Source organism: Haliotis rufescens, unplaced genomic scaffold (genome assembly GCF_023055435.1).
Source record: "Haliotis rufescens isolate VD_foot unplaced genomic scaffold, xgHalRufe1.0.p SCAF_17, whole genome shotgun sequence".
Classification (NCBI taxonomy): domain Eukaryota; kingdom Metazoa; phylum Mollusca; class Gastropoda; order Lepetellida; family Haliotidae; genus Haliotis; species Haliotis rufescens.
The window spans coordinates 2048004-2070534 of NW_025963857.1; the positions used below are offsets into that span (position 1 = coordinate 2048004).

The 22531-nt window shown below is 37.9% G+C and overlaps 1 protein-coding gene across 1 annotated transcript; it reads right to left on the reverse strand.

Annotated features, from left to right (window-relative positions):
• Positions 1-3812: 3812 nt before the first annotated feature.
• Positions 3813-21129, reverse strand: LOC124149137 (RNA-binding protein 39-like). Its single transcript, XM_048397398.1, has 12 exons — positions 20971-21129; positions 17931-18003; positions 16046-16086; positions 14805-14846; positions 13461-13655; positions 12061-12178; positions 10857-11147; positions 9036-9101; positions 8129-8333; positions 7310-7514; positions 5567-5751; positions 3813-4746 (listed from the first exon to the last, which is right to left on the reverse strand). Exons 2-12 carry the CDS (start codon positions 17982-17984, stop codon positions 4586-4588), a joined length of 1563 nt encoding a protein of 520 aa, XP_048253355.1. The 5' UTR covers positions 17985-18003; positions 20971-21129; the 3' UTR covers positions 3813-4585.
• Between the last annotated feature and the right edge of the window lie 1402 nt (positions 21130-22531).

Sequence of the window (22531 nt, forward strand, 5' to 3'; positions counted from 1 at the left end):
CCGACTTAACACAGCAAGTATGGGTGTGGTGTGACAAACAGTCACAAAGTCAGGTGTGGATTAGAGCACACGACCACAAGTTTCAGCACACCTACAGGGTACTACTGAGCAAGTCAAGGGATATAACAGAAGTATTAATTTAGTCTGTGCACATAAACATGTTGAATAAGTATAGATTTGAATAATCAAGTGGAATTAGTATTCAAACTAGATGTATCAATGTGTCCCTCAGCAGTTTTTTGTTTAATTGATATACACTGCACTCAGTAATATTGTGGCTGCACGTGGACAGAGTAATGAGTAATGTTGATATCAAATACAATTTTGAAACAAGAATCATCAGGATTTTTAGTTTGTTTGTTGTTTAACGCCGCACTCAGCAATATTCCAGCTATGTGACGGCGGTCAGTAAATAATCGAGTCTGGACAAGACTGGATTGATATCATGAGCATCGATCCACGCAACTGGGATCGATGACATGCATCAACCAAGTCAGCGAGCCTGACCACCCGATCCCGTTAGTCGCCCCTTACGACAAGCTTAGTCGCCTTTTACGGCAAGCATGGGTTGCTGAAGATCTATTCTACCCCGGATCTTCAGGAGGTGAAATATGCAATACGGACATTCAGTTATACCCCACTTTGGATCACTGCCATTGCACGAAAATAATAATGCTGTTCAGTATATTTCAATATCCAAATCATCAAAAGGCACCAGTTTATCACAAGACCGATCTGTATAGCATGTTTCATCAAGAGCTATTAAACGATTAAGGAGTTCTGCTCCTGAAACGGAAAACGTACATCCGACGGACGGACGGACATACGGAAACCTGGGGGATAATGAACAAAACATATTCTCTTACATATGAACACATCTGATACCTTTCATAGTTTTCTAGGGCATCCTCGAGTTATACAGTGTATATGCATCTTCATTCTGTTACAATATATACCTAATTACCGGATCGGAAGTAACCTCACAAGCACTAGCGTCCTATCGCTAATCTAGCACAGACTTCCTGTCTATCCTGAGAATAATTCCTTTTGGATGGCTATGTTGAGTGTTGTGATATTTGAACCACCTCATGGTCTAGTGAATACATCGTCTTTCCGGAGAGCGGGAGGTTGGTGGTTCGATCCCAAGCCTCACGTCATAACAAAAATACGGTAGAAGATGGTACTTGTTGTTACCCTGCCTGGCGCTCGGCATAATGGGGATAAAACAACGACTGCTCGGTATACTGTGTCTGAGTGGGGTATTCACGTTAACTGGGACACACACACACACGTCGCTATGTAAGTGCCATTATCTTGAACAGAGGAGGTTAAGCTCCATTTCACCTCACCTCGAATTTGGCTCATAAGGAAAAAGGGGGGTGGGTGGATTTCAATGGCTTGTTAAAGTGAAAACTGAAATACACAACAGGTGAGGTGAAATGGGGTTTAAACCGACCAGCGCCAGACAGGGTAACAACAAGTACCATCGTGTAACGTCTTTTGGTATGATGCGGCTTGGGATCTAACCCACTCCCCGTGCAGACGCTCTATCCATCGGACCATGGAGGCGGTCGAAATACACAAAAATAGAGTACTGAAAACAGGATGCAATAAATATCTACTCCTGAGTATACTGAATGGTAGCCGACAAACTGATAACAGCATGACATAGCGGATAGACCGATATCAGCTTTACATATATCAGACAGTGAGGCGGACATACTGGACTGCGAGTGAGTGAGTTGTATTTAACGCTGCTTTTAACATGATACATTATTCCAGTTGTATCACTGCGTGTCAGCTTAATGTGGGAGGAAAGCCCGAAGTGATGCAGGTCTCAGACGTTTACCACTTCGGTGAAACCCACGAGCATGGGTGTGGTGCTGACAAACCTAGAAACATAATCGGGGCGAACAGGGATTCGAACCCACAATCATAGGTTTCTGGCTTGCCCAAGGGACGCTACTCTGCACAGCGAACAGCGGCGCCTTAGACGAATGGGCCACCCGTGCCCCCCACTGGAGTGCGAGAAGCTTCAGAATGTCATGTTCAGAAACCAAGTGTTTGGTACTCGTTACAGATACTCCCTCTTTACCTCAGCTTTGATAAAAGTCATCTACCATGCTAATTAACACATTTTAATTAATGCAAATACATGCATTGACATGAAGCAATCACTTCCAATGTGATTCCATAATGACTATTAGTGTCGTTCAAAAATTACAACACCGATGCTTGTGTGTTGATTTCTGTGTTGCTGGTTTTATTTAACTATGGCAAACAAACATTCACAAAGCCAAAACTCCAACGCTTAATCAACTGTTATCTTTGTGTGAGGAGGCCAGGTGTTCCCAGTTAGAGGAATATCCTATAAAAAAAATATCAAGTTACTAAGGTCAAGAGCACCGAACACGCCAATATCGTAAGGAGTTACGTTGACCTTTTAAGTCAACCTATCAAAAGCCAGAATAACCCTCAACGTGTTTCTGAAGAGTACATAAATTCTGCCAAGTACATATTGTATATTGAACTTACTAAAAACACCCTATTTGCAACAAACGCCATTCTTTAATTTCATGAAATTAAAAAGCCTTACTTCATGGTATGGTAGGGTCTTGTGAACATACCCTGAAAATATGAACAACATGTCCAGTGGTTTCCCAGACAAAGCAAATTTGGTTCACTAAATTGAGCTGCTGCATAAAAATATTGGTCTGTTCAGTAGATTTGGAGAGATGATTATAGGTTGGACAGACTGACGACTTAAGAAGGCCCATAAAGGCTCATATTGACACGTTTGCTTAATTTTTCCAAATCCGAATGGTCAGTGCACTGCCACCATCTTTCAATACCCGAGTGGGGTGGTCCAGTAGCCTTGTGGTTAAAGCGTTCGCCCCTCACGCCCAAGGCACGGTTTCGATTCCCGACATGGGTACAATGTGTGAAGCCCATTTCTGGTGTCCCCGCCGTGATATTGCTGGAATATTGCTAAAAGCGGCGTAAAACCAAACTCACTCACTCTCCAAGTAGGAGATATGGTTCCAGAAATACCGAGAGGATGCTTGTCACAGCAAGATGCATCACAAATCCCATTTGACATGAATATCATTGCTTTTTAAACTGTTGTAAATATAGAATTCTAAAACAAATTAGACTGAATACAAGCTACATGATGATCACATTACAGTATCTTTGAAAGGTAAACAACATAATTCATATTGGTATATTTAACCCAGCACACTAATGAAATTGTCTTCACCTGCGAATATTTAAAAAAAATCCTTTCATGTTAATTCACTTTCATTTACATCCATAGTTTACTTTTGTGATCCATCTACAGTAAGGCTAACAGAAAGAATAGATCAGAAAATACCTGGATCAACAAGCCATAATATTTTGTCAATATTCGGTATATAACGGATGACTTCTGTAACCAGTGAACAAGCCCCAAATATATGAGTTTGGTTATTGCCGCAGTGAAGAGCATTTCAGTCATGTAAGTGCACGTCAGTTGATGTGAGAGGAAAGACTTAATAGATGGTTTGAAACATGGTGCTGACAAACGTTAAACCACAATCAGGATGAATCTGGGATTCGAACCCATGACCACAGCTTTCTGGCACATCAAAGGGATGCAATCCTGAATGAATTGTGGCCACTTTGACTGTACCACACATACTCCTCTCCCAACATACAAGATAAAGTATTGTGCCCATATAGTGTTCTTTTATAGTCAACTAAACCTTTCCATCTGTACGTTCCTAAACTCAGCCTATGTTTTTGCCACCTTAATATCAATGAATATCACAATCTTAACACATATGGATCACTTTTATTTACAATAAAATACAGAACACTGTGTGTACAAAGACTACACTGATGAATGCTTAGGACAAATTCAATATATACACTGTACATGTCATGAAAAATGTTTCCAATGAGATAACATGATGTGGTTTAAAATCCTGATACTCCTTGGATAATAAAAACATTCAACACATCCTCAACTTTAAGAACCATTCTAATTTAACATGTCACTCAATAGATTTAACAGCCACATTTAAAATAATAGATGCATTAATTGATAACACAGAAAAATATACAACAAGAAATTGCAAGGCTAACATTATTCCCCCACATGAATGTGATCTATGCACAACAAACAGTTTATCTTACATGTGATAAAATAAACAGTAATACCTATAACTATTGAATGTGAGCTCAATGAATGAATTTGTGCTGAAATTATTGCTGCGTATGATAAAATTCCTTTGGTACATGACATTTGAAACCTTTCAAATTTCAGGACAAGAGATGAAAATGATAAGTCAATGGAAGTTACAAAAGTTCATATATTAAACTTCTGGCGAGATGACGAAGCATAGCAATTTTGGGGTAGAACACGCAAAAACTATACTCTTTTACTAATTGCATCCTTGGTCAATTCTACCCTCAACTGAAGACATTCCACCATCACGTCTACAGATAGATTCCTGTTTGACTTCCAGGAAGTCGTCATTAAATCCCTGATCAGTGTACACGGCGTGCAGCTGGGCCGCTTCACAAAACATCCCTGGTCATAGTCTCATCGAATCACTTGCTGCGGAACACCAGACATGAAGCCACTGAAACCAGCAGCTTGCAGAGCCTGTGCTGAGGGCATCAACAGGTGGTTAGCACGCACAGCATCAGAAAACAGTGCATGGTAGTTAGGCAGAGGAACATATGCTGCTGTGATCACTCGACCTGAAAGAGACATGTATTGTTCAGGACCCTGTTCCGCAAAATAATCATAGTGCTACAACTGTCACAAGTCTATGCTAAAGTATGGAAGTTACAATTACCTTACCGCTGCGATCACTTTGTGGAACGGGGCCCTGGGCTTTATCTAGGATTTCAAACTAATTGCTCATTGCAGAAAAGTTGGAATTGCTTTCAAAAATTTGCTCAATATTGGGATTAAACTAAAGTTTTTTATTTCCTGAAATTCATAGGTATCTTACCAATGTCTTCTCAGCATTGCATCTCATGCAATACTCTACAACTAGGCATGAAAACCTCTTCCTCTTTATCATGTTTATTATCCACATTATCAATGAAATATAAGTCTCTACAAGGACAATACACTAGTATTTCACCTATAACACGGCATGAATGCTCAATGTGGGAGGAGAGCCCAAAGTGAGGCAGGTCTTAGATCTTTAAAAATTCGGTGAAACTAACGAGCACAGGTATCGTGTCGACAAACCTAATACATCATCAGAACTTGGGTTTGAACCCATGAAAATGTTTGTCATACCCAAGACATGCAACTCTGCACAGAGAATTGTGGCGTCTGACACAAATGGACCACCTGTGCCCCCTAGTTTGGCGATTAGCAATTTAAAAGTAAAACTTATTGTTCCGACAAGTACCCAAATTGAAGTATCATTCAAGCTACAACATCATCAACCAAGTTCAACAGAATTAAATATAGGACTCCTGAAAAGTGTCCTGCTCCATGTGTCTATTTGCCTCAGGAGCAATGCAACTTGTGAAAAGGAAATGCAATATTTGAAATACGTACCTGCAAAGTACCTTCCATGAAGAGAGTTGACTGATGCAACAGCAGCAGCAATACTTGGACACTTGACATAGACATTGCCCTGTGGCGACGCCTTATCCACATAAATATGCAATACTCCACCATGTTTATTACATTCTTCTATCACATCATCTCGGATCTCTTGATCCCAGCTGCTTCGCGTCTCTCTGTGGATGATGCAACAAGAAGAGCTGACTAGGCATATTTGTAAAGTGAAGAGCACTGGGGCCTTGTGATATGAACAGCAACAATATACAAAAAAACAATAATTCTTTGTTTAACACAGTGGTGGCCTGGACCTGATCAACCAATGGTTGGTATGACAATGCTCTATGTTGTCAGAATGTGACAGGTAATAGTTCCCTGGTAGTCATTTGTCAACTCATAACATACAACCATTGTGACAACCAGAACCCAACTCTTTAATTCCTCTTGCATGAAGAACCAGGAAACACGTACGTGCTACAAGCTTCATGATCAGTCAAATTTGAGCATGTGACCTTAGGCAGCCAATCAAATTACAGCAATGGTACCGTCCTCGTGTTTGATAAATGTCAGATTTTGACGTAAGGTTTTTGCTAAATTGTGTTATTCTGAATGTTCAAAGCAGGAAATCACAATTTACATTAAAAATATGGAACTTCGTGGATGTGTCGTGCTAGGTTACGACCTGCGAGAAAGGATTTTTCATGCATATATTTTGGCATTAAACATCGTGTCTGAGACGAGAAATCGAGGTGATGAAAGACGATGTCATTTGACTTGCATTACACACGAACGCATGAAATGATGGAAATAACTTAGATGTAAGTTTGACAACTTTCAGATACATTTTTGTTGATTTTATTTATCACTTGTTATAATATATATAAAGATTTGCTTGAAACGTCCTAATTTTGCTCTTTGACATGTTCGACGTGGAGCCGTTGTCAAAGGGTGTGTCAGAGAATATTTTTTTCAATAACATTGCGGGAAATAGTAAATAATTTTTTAATCTATCGATAGTGAGTGAGTGAGTGAGTATGGTTTTACGCCGCTTTTAGCAATATCACAGCGGGGGACACCAGAAAGGGGCTTCACACATTGTACCCATTTCGGGGAATCGAACCTGGGTCTTCGGCGTGACGATCGAACGCTTTAACCACTAGGCTACCCGACCGCCTCTAATCTTTCGATAAAAAATGATAAATTGAAATGGAATACGTATTTCAGACATTGTGAAATGTGCTAGATTTTAATATATGAATGAAATGACAGGTGGGTTCATAAAATTATATACTATTTTGATGTGACTTGGCCGGTCTTCCACCCTGCGGTGTCCGGAGACTTGAGGCTTCTTGGCCCGTGTACCGGCCTACGGTGTTGAAAGAGTTAAACACTGTTAAGAAATAACTTTTCTACTCAAATTTTGTTTTTGTATGGTAGAACACTTTTTGGCTTACACCATGCAGTCGTTAGAGTTAGGTTTGCAGGGAAATGGGACACCATAGCCTTGACCCAGTCATTTCATACTTCAAGTCACACTATGTGTGGTCAAAAGAGGTCACAGGGTAAGCTTCATGGGTGTATAGATACGAAAGATTTGCATAAGTAAAACACATCCATCCTGGGTAACCAGGCAGTTTTGAATAAAACATTTGTTGACACAACTCTAGAAAATATCAAAACTTATGACAGACTAATTCTAATAACAAGCTTTGCATATCACATTTCAATTCTACTTACGTGTTAGGATCAAACATGTTGGAAAGCATGAAGCACTGTGTTGCTATAGGAGGGGCCCCGCCCCCTGCTGATGGGGCTTGCGTTGATGCCGCTGCTGCTGCTGACCCTGTAGCATTGGCCACAGCAGCAGTCAGGGTTGCACCTGGTGCAGTTCCAGCCTGATTCAATGCATTAGCTGCATACTGGGGGATTTGGAAGCCGGTACCTATGAAGACAGAGTAACAAGTAGTATTAGTTTTATCTATAATATATTGATTATTTATGTTTTTCTTTCCAACAAATTTCTTTAGGACAATGTTTGTTGTTTAATGCTGCACTCAGCAATCTTACTCCTATATGATGGTGGTCTGTAAATAATCAACTCAATCCAGTGATTGTCATCTTTAGCATAGATCTAGGCAATAGGGATACCATAACATGCATCAACTAAGTTTGTGAGACTGACCACCCAATCTGTTAGTTGTCTCTTATGACAAGCATGGGTTGCTGAACACCCAATTCAAACCCCGATCTTCAGGAACAATTAGTATATTCAGAGTGTATTACTTTTGATCCATTATACATTAATCATACATGATCAAATTTCGAAAAAAAAGATCCTTAGGGGTGTATTTTGTGTTTGAACAAGATCAGACTATTACAAGGAGCAAGAATTGTTTTTCTCTGCAGTTCTGCGTTCAGCAATCAACCATGACATACAATCATTTCAGTTGGCTCTTCCACAAGCATTGGTACTGGGGGCCTGCAATGCAAAGTAATCCCCCAAACATGGGTGTTTGAAACCCAACAATTTAAACAAACAGCCCTGATTACACATACCTTCAGCAAGCTTGGCCATAAGTTGGAGTCTGCCTGTGGCCCCGAGGTCAATACCAGCCCGATCCATCTCATCACTGTCCAGTATCGATGCTCCCTGACTCTCTGCTGTCCTTTCCGTAACATGACCTACTTTCATGGGTCGACCAGCAAGCTCGAACCCATTCAACTGTTCAAGAGCCTTCTTTGCATCTTCTGCATCAGTAAACTGAAACACCATTGATCATCGTTAAAAGGGGGAAGTCATAAGGTGTGCGTGTGAGTGTGTTCTAGTTCGGACTGATGCTTAGTTCATAGTGCTAGCCCACCAAGATACCTTGTCAGACTTCAACATGAATACTCCACAGGGTTAGAACTCAACTCAAGTGAACAATCTCAATTGGAAGGGGTGCTAATGTACGCAAGACTTATTTATTCGTGTATAATACGCACTCTTGTGTTATATGCACCCTGAAATTATGGGCAATTAAATTCTGGAAAAATATATCTGTCGTATATAAACAGTCAGGCCGTCAGCATAAACCACGAAATTTATCTTTCAACTCTGTTTCTTCCACAAAAATAATATTCTAATAAGAGCCCCCTATTTCTAATTTTGAGAGCGCCCTGGGTGCTTATAACGTTGAATACGGTAATTTAGAAAAACAACAATTTCCTATAGATCATTAGAAACAAATATGAAGATGTCCAAACAAATTCATGCTAATTTCTAATTTTGTAACATGTACCATGGGCCAGTGGCTTTAATATTAAAATAAAACTGTTAATCATTTAACTGGGTTTTACATTTTTACATAACATTTTATCAGTTCTAACTGTGTACCAAAAATGTTAAAATCGAGTCTGGTGATGAACTTAACCCACAATACATATTCATAAGATGACGTTCACATGAACCAACATTACCCACCGACATGAAGCCATAGCCTTGAGAGCGTCCAGTTTCATGATCCCGAATTAGTTTAATGTCATCAATCTGAAAGAAGGAGACAATTAGATATTAAATAAGACAAACATTAACATTTAAAAGAAAAATCTAAATCAATGTTCAAATTTAGGAATGTGATTAAAGGTATCTTTTTTATGATGAAGAAAAGATTCAGGAGTGCTTGGATTCCATTTACAAACAACAGTCATCAGAAAATGACAAATCCCCCGCCCCCCACAAATTTGAAATAACAAATCATCTGAATGTTATTTCTTAGTCCAACTTAAGAGAATTTCTATCTAATCTGTCTGTCTGGGGACAAGAGTAATCATTGAGGCATCAAAACAATCCCATGAATGTGGGTATTTGGAACTTTGTATTTCTATGTCAGGTACACAACAATATGAACAGTCAGGGTCAAACTGGTTGCCATGAGAAGGAAAAAATCCGTAAATTATAAAAAAAATCCCTAAATAGCAAATGGCAGCTTTGACAATCTGGTCTTCGTGTGTGCACAGTTTAAAGAAAGAGTACCTATGACTTTTAGAGAGATGGTTCAGATAAACACACCATTATGAACCAGTCAAAGTCAAACTTGTTTCCATAGAAACGGAAAAATCAATTCCTTTATAGCAAAAGGCACCACTTCAGCCCTTGATTAATACATGTAGCAGGGTTTTTTATGAAAGGTATTTCACGGTTTTCCAGTTGTGCTCTGGAAATGAAATCCACCACCCCTTTTGAGACTTAGGTCCAAATTGTTTCTATGGAAATTGAGAAAAACAAAAATGCCAAAAATCTGCAAATAGCACAGGCACCACTTTTAAAACAAGAGTCATCAGAAAGATGACATATCCCCCCCGGCAGCTGTCTGTAAAGTAACCACTAGTAAATGTGCAATTCTGTATGTAATGAGTCAACAGCTGAATGTTCTTTTAGAAGCATACATTGTTTAACCTACTGAATGGTTTTCGAATTCTGGCCCGGAAACGAACCCGTTCCCCAATGGAGACTAGGTCCAACTTCTTTACATAAAAATTGTAAAAAATAAAAATTCGTAAAAAAAATAATATCAAAAGGCACCACTCAGTATGTGCCTGATAGCTTTGCCAAGTTTCCATCAAATACACTGAATGGTTTTCGAATTCTGCCCCGGAAAGGAACCCCATCCCCAATTGAGTATGTCCAACTTCATTCCATAAAAATTTAAAAAAATAAAAATGAGAAAAATCCCAAAATATCAAAAGGCACCACTCAGTATGTGCCTGATAGCTTTGCCAAGTTTCCATCAAATACACTGAATGGTTTTCGAATTCTGCCCCGGAAAGGAACCCCATCCCCAATTGAGTCTATGTCCAACTTCATTCAATAAAAATTTAAAAAAATAAAAATTAGAAAATCCCAAAATATCAAAAGGCACCACTTCAGTATGTGCCTGATAGATTTGCCAAGTTTCGATCAAATACACTGAATGGTTTTCGAATTCTGCCCCGGAAAAGGAAATGATTACGGACGGACGGACAGACGGACGGACAGACAGACTGGCTGATCGCTATATCCCCCCGCATTATATGCCGGGGGGATAAAAAGAAAAAAGCAGTCAGTCTTAATGCCTGACACTAGTGACAAAGCTATTACAAGTTATTGAATCTTGTTAATTTAAGCTATGACACAACAAAAAAGAAGTTTCTGTTTAAAGTAAAAATTTATAAATATAGACAGTTTACAAATAGATGTTTTTTAATGACATATGTATTCATCATACAAGATATTTAACAGTTGATGAAGAAAGACATGTCTTACCTCACCAAATGGAGCAAAGATACCCCTCAACATATCTTCGGTAATGTTGAAATGAAGAGAGCCCACATAGAGTCTCATGGGACCTGACGTTCCCTTCTGCAATAAGCTTGTGCTGCTGGCAGTTCGGTTCTTCTCTGCCTGAGAACTCTGTACAATGATGGGAACACCCAGCAGCTTTTGATTGTTGAGACCCATTGCTAGAGGCACTGAATCAGTCTCGGCGAACTCCACATATGCAATGCCCTTTGACCGTCGAGTTTTGTTGTCTGTAATAAGACGTACATCTCGAACCTGCAAGATAAAAAAAAATTCAATTGTCACATTTTTACATCACATTCCATTCAAACAAGTCCATACACAAATTTTGTACATTTCATTTTGAGGGAGTCCTAATTTATTCTAAACACTTGTAACATTGGTGAATTCTCATAGTTTTAGAGCTTGTTACTAATGCATGATCAGGATGGTATCACAATAATGATAAAAATAGCAGTTAGAACACTGCAACACTATTGATGTGAACAAATGTGTTGTTGCTTGCTGACAAGGTGTGAGGTGAGGTGAAATTGGGTTTAACGTCGCGTCCAAGATTATTGCACTTATATAGCGACGTGCATGCACGTGTATGTGTGTGTGTGTGGCTGCTTGTACTAGTCAGGACTGATGCCGATTTATAGTGCTAGCTCACTGAGATACCATGCCGCAGTTTAACATGAATACCCCACTCAGACACAGTATACTGACTCCGAGCCGACCAGTCCTTGTTTTAGCCCCTTAATGCCGAGCGCCAGACAGGGTAACAACAAGTACAATCTTTTAACGTCTTTTTGTATGACGCGGCCCGGGATCGAACCCTGGACCTTCCGCTCTCCGGGCGGACGCTCTACCACAAGACCACGGAGGCGGTCTGACAAGGTGTGAAGGTGATGACTTGCGTACAAATATATTATCACCTAGCTTCAGAAATAGATATATATATAAAATGTAATTCCAAACCTGACATCCATCAAATACATTTGATTTGCAAAGTTGTTCCAGTTTTAATTACATGGATTTCAAAATTGCAGCAAAGGGATTGCAGCATGTTTCTCAAGGACATTGGTTCAGCATTTGGATTTGAACATCAAGAAAATTGAAAGGGCCACCTTGAAATCATTACTGGTTTATCATGATGCTTTCATTTGTGTGTGTGCGGCAACCTTACCTTTCCAACTGAAGAGAAGAATTCTTCCAGGTCCCTTGGTCTGATTCTTGCCGACAGCTGCATACAAAATATTGTCCGAGCATCCCTTTCTTCTGGTGTCAACTCGGGGAGGGTCTCTCTGTGGGAACAAAATCAATTAAAATTTGAGAAATTTAGGAATAAAACAGGTACCGTATATAACCGTGGATAAGCCGAATTTTGAGGACCAGAAAAAAGATTCTGAATGATGATCCGATAGATTACAACTTCCCGAAAGTTTGGAAGTTGCCACGACTAGAGCCATTATTGTTATAAATTATCAATAAACTTATTATTATACACCAATGTTGTCATTTAAAAAAAAATATTTATGAATGTTTCAATTGAATGTTCAAAGTTTATTGTTCTTCATTAACTCAACAATCTTTACATTTAACAATATATGTAATCCGCAGCTAAAATATATAATCCACAGATGAAATCGCCAATAGCTATTTTGCAAAAATCATAAATTGATAGTGAACAAGTATCTACCTTTATTGAAAAAGGCAAATAAACAACTGTAACGGCGAGTTATTCCATTCGCCATTTGCAAAAACATGTGATCAGCTGTTTCCTGTGACGTCACAAACGGTGACCACTGTGATTGCTTCCTGTTGTTTAAAAGGCAACACGGTACTCAAGGAAATGAGCACTGATAATAAAGGGGCCGATTGGTATTGTTATGTTGTTTACACACACAAACACTCTCAAGTTGTGGGTGCTTAGCGGTTATGTTTGGAGTAGGGGCTTAATTCCTTTGTTTTCGAGAGATTAGTTTAATAAACTGGAGAAGCCTGTGAGTAAGTGATGGTCATTTAATTTGATAATGTATATATGTTTTTATTTAGTTATTTGTACACAAAACAATAACCAAAAATACAATGATTTGAAACTAAACATTTGACTTGTGTTTTCATTTGTTAGTACATTTTCTCACAGGTTCATAATTCTATATACACCGATTCACAAAATGGCGCTCATAATGAGATTAAAAAAAGACAAGAGAAACAGCTTCCCACATTATGAAAGTGGATGACTGGTTTGTTAAATCTTTATTAGAAATAATAATGACTTTTTCAATATAATTACAACGTTTTTCATCTTATATTATTGAATATCTGCGAGTACCGACACATGTCTTGCAGTCCGACTTATCAGTGTTTTTTGCCTTTCACTTCCTGGTTCGGCTTATCTGCGGGTCATATCATTTTCTTACGTATTTCAATGGTCAAATTAACATCTCGGGTTATCTACAGGGTCGGCTTATCCGCTGTCATATACGGTAGGTGTTCAGATTGTATTGTATCAGAATATAATGATTCTGTGATCCACTAGTTCTGGTAAGGGAATCATCACAAGATGTTTTGAATTGTTCATACCTGACTGGACTTTTGCTTATACTTCTTGGTCGACGTCTTTCTTTTGATCGACTCCGCCTTTTTCTGATGGGAGATTTGCTTCTACGTCTTTCTTTCTCCTTGCTTCGACGTCGCCGATCTCTATCTCTGCTTCTGCTCCGCTTATCTCGGCTCTTGCTTCGACCTTCACCACCTCTTCGTTTCCTATCACGATCTCTGCAAAATAAATTACCAAAACATTTACAGTTTGAATTTGGTACAATGGTCCTCAAATACTCTACAAGTAATCATGTTTCTAACTCTGAATCCACATTCAAACCTAAAACCATCTTATTATGAGACATGAGGTCATATGGCAGTTACTATGACAAAAATTGCTCCAGCATATCTAGTGATTTTACACTAAATCATTCTACTTTTCTCCAACGTAAAACTAAACCTTTGTAGAGGTAAAACATTAGCCAACTTATACATAAGCATGGTTTACAAGTCAGACAAGCTAAATAATCACTTGCAAAATGATACTTAGAGAGGAATGTTAACATGTGATAGTGTTGCTCCCCTTGGCTTACATAATATAAGCAAACAATTTCTGTCTCCATTCTACAAAAAGTTCTTGCAAAGGTAGAAAGCCTGGACAGAACACTGATTATAGTCTTTGGGTTAACAAATGGAAAAGAAGAAGACAAATCCCCCCGTCCCACAAATTGGAAAGAACAAATTAATATGACTGTTACTTTAAGTACAACTTGATAAAATAATTCCTATCTAATCAATCTGTATACAAGGGTAGTTATTGACCTATAAAACAATACCATCATGGCATGGAATTGGGACTTGAAACTTTGTATTTGTATGTCAGGTACACAGCATCAAACTATAAAATCTAAATCTAAATTCTAAACATCGCTAAATTACAAAAGGCACCCAGTTGACCACCTGGTTTTTGTATGAGCAGTTTCAAGAAAGAGTACCTGTTAGTTTTAATGGTTAATACATATATACCAGGTTTTGATGACGAGTCTTTCAGAGTTTCCAAGTTGTGCTCCTGAAATGACACCTACACCCACCCCAACCCCATTAAGTCCAAATTGTTTCCATGGAAATCGAGAAATATGAAAATGCAAAAGGCGCCACTTCAGGATCTGTTGGATATATTTGCCAGGTTTTGTTGAAAAATATTGAATGGTTTTCGAGTTACTCTCTGGAAAAAAAACCATGGACGGATGGACGGACAGACGAGGTATCAACTATATCCCCCACATTATATGCGGGGGAGGATAAAAATAACAACATAACCTCATTGTTTACAAGTTACATGAAATAATCGTTGTGGTAGCACAAAATAAAAAGTTCTCATTTTACCTTTTCCTGTCACGGCTTTTACTTCGGCTCCTCTTCTTTCTGCTGAGAACAACATATCTAGTTCAACATATAATGTTAAACTTCATCTAATACCCAAAAGAGTCTTAAATTGTTAAACTTTAAGCTGAAGTTATGAATAATCACTTTTAAGCAGTTACATTAATTACCCAAAGAGACTGAGCAGTGAAATGGGAAAGCTGATTACAACTTTTGAAATCCTTGCTCATATTGGTATCTTATGACAATAGTTAACTAACATCCATCACACTCAATTTTATTTAGCAGCGCACTATAAAACACAATGCAAATACTGTTTCCAGAACTTGCAAAAATATAGTAAATTTGACAGCTCATATGCAGGCACTTATGAATCAGATTTCATAAACTGTTTGGCAAACAGCTCCCTATGAAATAAATACCTCATGGACACAATTAAGGAAACTCTGCATCAACCTCTGCAAGTAGCAGTTTGTTCTATGTCCCTTACTTCTATTCACTACAGTGAGCGAGTCCTGTACCCCATTGAACATAGGGCTCACATACCTGGTTAACGCTCAGGTTAGCATCAATTTCAAAGACCTTGCTCTTATAGCACTCAAAGAGATACCTATTTCAATATACAGAACAAATTACAATTAGAAAGGTGGCCGAAGAGTTGTTAAGATTCGGGATAGCTGCACCCTAGAAAGGAAATAAAACGCTGATGAATGACTCCATCATGAGCACAAAATCTGGAATATTGTAGTCATCTCATCCCTTCTTAAACGAGGGAAAGGACCATTTCCATTATTTGTGGTGATAGATCTTTCCTTTGAGAAACAGCCAAACAACAAAATTAATTTGAGAAACAGCATGGTCAACTTTTCTTCAGGATGTAGGGCTCCACACCCAAAAGCCTACAGAAACCATCATATGTTAGATTGAAACAGCTGGTATTCTGAAGAGAAGATAAATACTGGGAGTGTGTTCTACATAGTTGACACTATCTTGCTTCCAATACTTGCCTGAACACAACACTGTCTGACAGCTATCTGATCTATTTATTAGTCTGGACTTTCCCTCAACACTTTAAGGTCCATTGATAAACAATCCTGCCTTTCACAAGGTCATTGATTTCCTGGTGAGTTGGGGTGCAGGATAAACACCCTCAGCAGCTACTTCATTCCTTATAAACAACCTTTTGCACAACTCTGTCTACACTATGCAACTCATCTACAAAGATTACTGGTTTTAACACTAACCTTTTCTTATCTTCATGAGATCCACTTCCTTTTCTTTCTCCCTGCGAGGCCAAAACAGCACATTGATGAAATCAGCACAGCAATGGGTGAAGGAAGGAGAACAAATCACAAAGCATTAGTTCAGGTGCAAATTAAAAAGGCCCTGTTACAAATGTTACCCCTAGAATATCTGACATGTCCCACATTACCATATCTGGGCTGAAACAAAAGGTGTCAATTTATCAGCAAACTTTGGGACCCTAACACAGAAGATTGGAAACTTTCAAAATTTGAACTTCTTTCCATTCCTAATACTCATAGTTACTTTACTAGTGACAGACACTGGAGTTTATGACTGAATTTTGATGCTTGCCAACTATTAAGAACTGAGAATTGCGAACTGAAATTAGAAATACTGAAGACTCCTCTATAATTTGGAAAGTTTCCAATCTGCTTGCCAACATCACAACACTATCTTGTCGAGCACACATACAACATGATTCTTAGTATTGATGCAAGGTGATTAGAAATCCAGTTCTTTGTGGAGCGGACTTTGATGAATCATGGCATTAAGTCAGGATGCTAAGATTCCCCACCGGACGGGCTGGCTCCAACAGCTGCTGTCCAACGTCCATGTGTTATCTGAGGTGAGATGGAGGGGCAAAATTTCAGTTGGCTTTCTCATACTCAAATTATACAGAATAACAACTTATGTTTTTGTTTAAGAATGAAGTCACTTAATCAGCTGGAATAGAAGCTCTCATCTGAACTGGCAAATAGCTTAAAGCGATTTTGCTTGAAGTGGTCCCATTGAATCAGATGTGATCAATCTTGTTATTTGTATACATCTTCAGATAAATGTGCATGCATAGGTTTGGTACTTGGTCCATGGGATGGCACTTATCTCATTTGCGACTGTTACTTATTTGAAAACTTATACTTAATTATTGACCAATATACAAGAAACCATGAATACAAGTGAGATGCTTTTCTTGTTGTTGCAAGTGGGGGATACCTGGATTTCTGTCATGTATGCCATGAAGCACAGTAGGGGATAGCTGTACATGTAACAGAGTTGGCAATCTAAGACGAAAAAAAATCACCAGCATAAATATTGTATTCAGTCCAGTTGTAAAACAAGTTTTAACAAAGTTATTAACAGGACACTAACAGAACGCATCAAGAAATTCCCAATCCAAATTTTACAAACACAAAGCAAGTGCAAAACAGTCCTGTACATAATGGAACTAATCAACTTCATGAGAAGGATAAAATAAGGAATCAAACCAAATATATCCATGAAAAGAATGAGTACATATATTGTACTTTGCAAAACTGATACACACCACTGCACAATGTCCATATTACATAAGGATCTACATAATAACAGGTCTTGTGTATCTTAAAGAGGATCGCTCATACTCAATCACCTCACCTTGTCACAGATACAATTTTTATGCACCGTCTTGTCCAATTGTTTTTGATATCCTAAATTTTAACCTGTGTGATCTGTAACAATGTAAACCTGCTGCTAAAGTATATCATCATGATCATCTTTCACTGCACACTTGAAATATCCTGAAATATTACAAGTTGGTCACATCATGATAGTAAAACTCATGCATGCAACTAAATACTTACAAGGCACACTTGCAGCATAGCATATACGCTTACAAATGATATGTGAAAGCTGTCACTTCCCAAATCATGTTGTTACAACAAAGTATTAAATGCAAATAACTGTGCTTAGTGACTCTTTCAACCCATACTTTATCACATTTGCACAAATATGTCCATGTTGGACATTCAGAAATATCTTACATTTGACGTAACCTTTGAAATGCAACCTCTTTCAAATCATTGTGTTGGCCATTTAGAAATAGCAATGTCTCATATAAAAACGAACCTCTTTATTGAAGGGAGCCTCTAACATTGCCTCGACATCAAAATCCTCAGACATTGTTCCTGTTGAAGAAGACCTGTGTGGAATAAAGATATACAGTATTAGTATTAAGATACTGGAGCATTTGATATTGGATATTCAGCATTCTGACCCCTTCCCCCCTACACCCACACCCCGGTTGCTTTTTTTCCACCAAGGAATTGATGATATAATTCAGTTATAGATATTTTTAGCAGTAATATTTACCAATTTTGTATGCTAAAGTTGGGTATATAAAAGTATTAAAACAAGTATAAAGAGTGAGTGAGTGAGTGAGAGTATGGTTTTACGCTGCTTTTAGCAATATTCCAGCAATATCACGGCTGGGGACACCAGAAATGGGCTTCACACATTGTACCAATGTGGGGAATCGAACCGGGGCCTTTGATATGACGAGCGAACGCTTTAACCACTAGGCTACCCCACCTCCCCACAAGTATAAATAATCAACATTGTGATAACACAAAGGTATCAAAGCATGTTAGTAGTACAAAATTTCCTAATAAATGTTTTTGTTTCCACAGAACTTTCCAACCAGAAACCAGTATCATGAACCTTTGTCCAATGCAGTACTCTGGAACAGTAGTGTCGTTAATACTCCTAGCTAACAACTAGGGCTGTTACGATTCACTCGCGTATTCTGTGAAACGAACCGTATCCATTCATGAATTGAATTTGTTATTCTTGGTCACTAGAATCGAATATTCATCATGTTCATGAATATGCAGTCATGAGCATTTACATACCCTGACCCTTAAAATATTTTAATCCATCTCATTGTCACATTTGAACAGACACTAGTACCTGGATTAGTGAAGTATATTAATGTATAATAAATTATTAATTTACAAGCCATTTCAAATAATTATTTCGTTATTGATTCACTGAATATCATAAATAATACATCAACTGCTGACTTGTTATTGTATTCGTGAATAAATATTTGTATTTGTTACCCTATATTCATTATATGAATCGTATTCGCCTTATATTCGTTGCAGCCCTAATAACAACCAGTTATAACCACATCTGGTTTCAAACCAAAAAATAATGTATTTTATATTTTTACAATAGAATGTTTGGTGACTTTGACTATGAGGAATGTTAACAGAATAAGACAACGTCTACTTCACACAGTGACCTTGACCATCAAAGTCCCCAAAGTAATGTAGGAGGCACATGAGGTATGAATTGTCTAACATGTCACAAGCACAAGAAAAATCAGTGGTAGAAACTAACCGTTTTAGTCCACTAGTCCTTATGATGATAACGTATAGCAAATCCCTTTAAAATAGAAAATTTCTACTAGTCCTTAGTAAAAGTAATTTGAGGTAGCAGATGTTTATTGTTTTGAAGGTTGTTTAAAAAAAAAAAATTATATATGAGGGAAATGGTGGAATTGTACCGAAGCATGAATATATTGTGATACAGATTTAAAAGTTGCTAGTTATTATAAGTATTTAGGACTATTAATGTCCTCAAGACGAAATTGGTCCAAGGCTTGTAAGCACTACGGGCAACTAAGGCAATGTTTCCTGTTTAGGAATTATTTAAGGAAAACACATTTATCTTACTTTCCACAGCAAATTCTATATTTAATGGTAAAATTGCATTGTTATTGTTATTGTTATTATTATACGGCTCGGAAATAAGGGGCATTAAATATTATGATTCCATTGAAAAAGTTCATATTTTGTATTTTAAGCGATTTTTATGCATTGGTAAATGTGCTTCAAATAAGGTGCTTGGTGAAACAGGTCACTGTAGTATAGATATATACCCTGATACCTTAACTATTGAGCATTTGGGCAAGGACTATGTGACTAGTGCCAATTTCTAACACTGAAAAACCAATGGTGTTGTAGCTCTTTGAGCAAACACATCAAGCAGCCATGTTACAAGGCAATGATTGCTTCCAAATATACTATTGCTTTGTTCAGTCAGGGTTAGAACAATGTTTCTTTTCAACAGTAAAACATTATCTGATGGATATGACAATTGACATTCACGTAATGATAAAGCGGTAGTCCACAAGAAAGTGTTGCTGGCTCTTCCTGAAGATAACTCTCAGACAAGGGGACTGTAAACATAGACATCCCGTATTCCAATTACCAAAATTATTGACAGTCTACTAAGTCATGCAGCCTGATCAAACAACCATTCAGTTCTCTCTTACAAAGTGCAAAGGTTGGCTGGTGACCTACTGAAACCTAGAATACTCAGGTGTTCCCCAAATCTTTACTCCACATGGCTCTACTTCATTCAATACAGTTTTTGGATGTTAAATAGGTTCATATTCCTATCCCATCCAAAACCGAACCACTTGTCCAGCATGAATTAATTAAACTAACATTGCCTCCTGTTGGTGTTAGCACCACATGGGAAACAAATGGCATTTGCCTGAAGCATCTACTCTTCGTTATCAAAGGTTATCTGTATATTGGGTTTATCCTTCAGGACAAGCAAACATGACGCTTATTTAAGTGTTTCCAGTTCTAATCACAAACGCTGATATAAAAACTTTCTAGTAAACTGCAGGTATACTAGAATATAAACATGTAAATGTTTGTTTGCTCGCTGTGAGAGCTATATTTTCTATGAACCGTACCACCTTCATGCTGGTTATATTTTATCTAGTTACCCCTAGATAAAATATTGTATATATATATATATTGTTCTCTGTGATTACCGTCGTCTCTTGTCGACACCTTACGCAAAGTAACTGAGAATGAATTTGACGCCTTTTGAAAAATGAAAATCCAGCTCAGCACGAGGAGGTATATTTCGTGGTAATAGCAAGACACGAAGCATTTAGTGGAATCTACGATACCATGCCATATGAAGCTTGCGTCTTTGATACAAAATCACAAACACACAGAAGTGGTTGCCGATCAAAATGAGAACAAGGAAGATCAATTAATTTCGTTCTTCCAGTCTGCAAATGACCTAGTTTTTGAAACAACTCCAACATCATGCACACTCCAGTGTCAACAATAGCACTTACACAAAAATATACCAAACAAATCGTAGATACACTGTTCAGAACTTTGCACGTCTTTCTTCCAGTTCCTAATCGACGAGACGTGTATTTCAGATCGTAAACAAGGCTGTCGTTTGCAATACGTAATGGCTTCCAAATTGGGGTTTCCACGTGTCTGAACACGGTGGACCCGATCAGGGGAGGTAATAAATGCGGGTTTTGTTTTTCCCTACCGTCAGAAAAAGATATTAATTTTTCCAACACTATGATAGTGCCTTGAATCAAATTGTGACACTGTTCTTATGTGAAAGAATAATTTATATCCGATAATTTGAAGGTAGCAGGCGTTTATTGTTTTGAATGTTTTAAAAAAAATAATATTATATACGAGGGAAATGGTGGAATTGTATCGAAGCATGAATATATTGTGATACAGATTTAAAAGTTGCTAGTTATTATAAGTATTTAGGACTATTAATGTCCTCAAGACGAAATTGGTCCAAGGCTTGTAAGCACTACGGGCATCTAAGGCAATGTTTTCTGTTTAGGAATTATTTAAGGAAAACACATTTATCTTACTTTCCACAGCTAATTCTATATTTAATGGTAAAACTGCATTGTTATTATTATACAGCTCGGAAGTAAGGGGCATTAAATATTATGATTCCATTAAAAAAGTTCATATTTTGTATTTAAGCGACTTTTATGCATTGGTAAATGTGCTTCAAATAAGGTGCTTGGTGAAAATGGTCGCTGTAGTATATTTATATACCCCGATCTCATTAAAATCAGACACAAGTTCTCGCTACCGCTGAGGACATCCCATTACAGGTCATGTCAGAACGACTTTTCGCGAACTTTGACCGACCAATGAAAAAACTAACAGGAAGACAACAGTAGCCACTAAGAAGCAGTTTTCTTGAGCCTTGCGGTACTAGTTTCAAACTGGGGACCTCCATTCCAGACTATGCGTTTTAAAGTATTTCGAATCAGTCATACAGCCCGTAACTGTAGTTGTGTGTTAAGGTTTAGAGTTGGCACGACTAGGGTACATATTCCGCTACCAATGTAACAACATGCAACAAGATGTTCGTGCATGGATCTCACAAGCCAACGGTAATGAAAAAGTAGATTTAAATACACATAAACAAAGATTATTTAAAATGTAGATGTATTTCAGCAAAACTGGCACCACCAAATTTCCCCTATCTCAAGCATTATGCTAGTATTGAATCATTCATGATGAGCCAAAATACCCCCCCCCCCAAAAAAAAAACAAACAAAAACAAACCCCAAACCCACAACAACCAAAAAAACCAAAACAACAACACCAAAACAAAAACAACAACAAACCACACAAACAAACAAACAAAACCAAACAAAACACAACCCCCAAAACAAAACAACACATTGCAACAATGTAATTTTTGTGGCAGACAATTTCTTTTTTTTTCAAACAATAGGAAGCATAAATATTTTTTTTAATATTTTCGAGGACAATTTATTTTTTACGATAAAATCCCAAAACTGTCCCACGTACACGCTAGACCATTTCATATTCACATGTAACGTTTCTAAGTTTTAT

What these genes read in the sequence shown, in the direction of transcription:
- LOC124149137 (XM_048397398.1), bottom strand. Translation starts at nt 17,984, where the DNA reads ATGTCTGAGGATTTTGATGTCGAGGCAATGTTAGAGGCTCCCTTCAAT. An exon ending in TCTTTGCTCCATTTGGTGAG is followed by an intron (nt 9,102 to 10,856) that starts GTAAGACATGTC and finishes TCCTTCTTTCAG; the next exon opens with ATTGATGACATTAAACTAAT. An exon ending in AACATGTTTGATCCTAACAC is followed by an intron (nt 5,752 to 7,309) that starts GTAAGTAGAATT and finishes CATCATCCACAG; the next exon opens with AGAGACGCGAAGCAGCTGGG.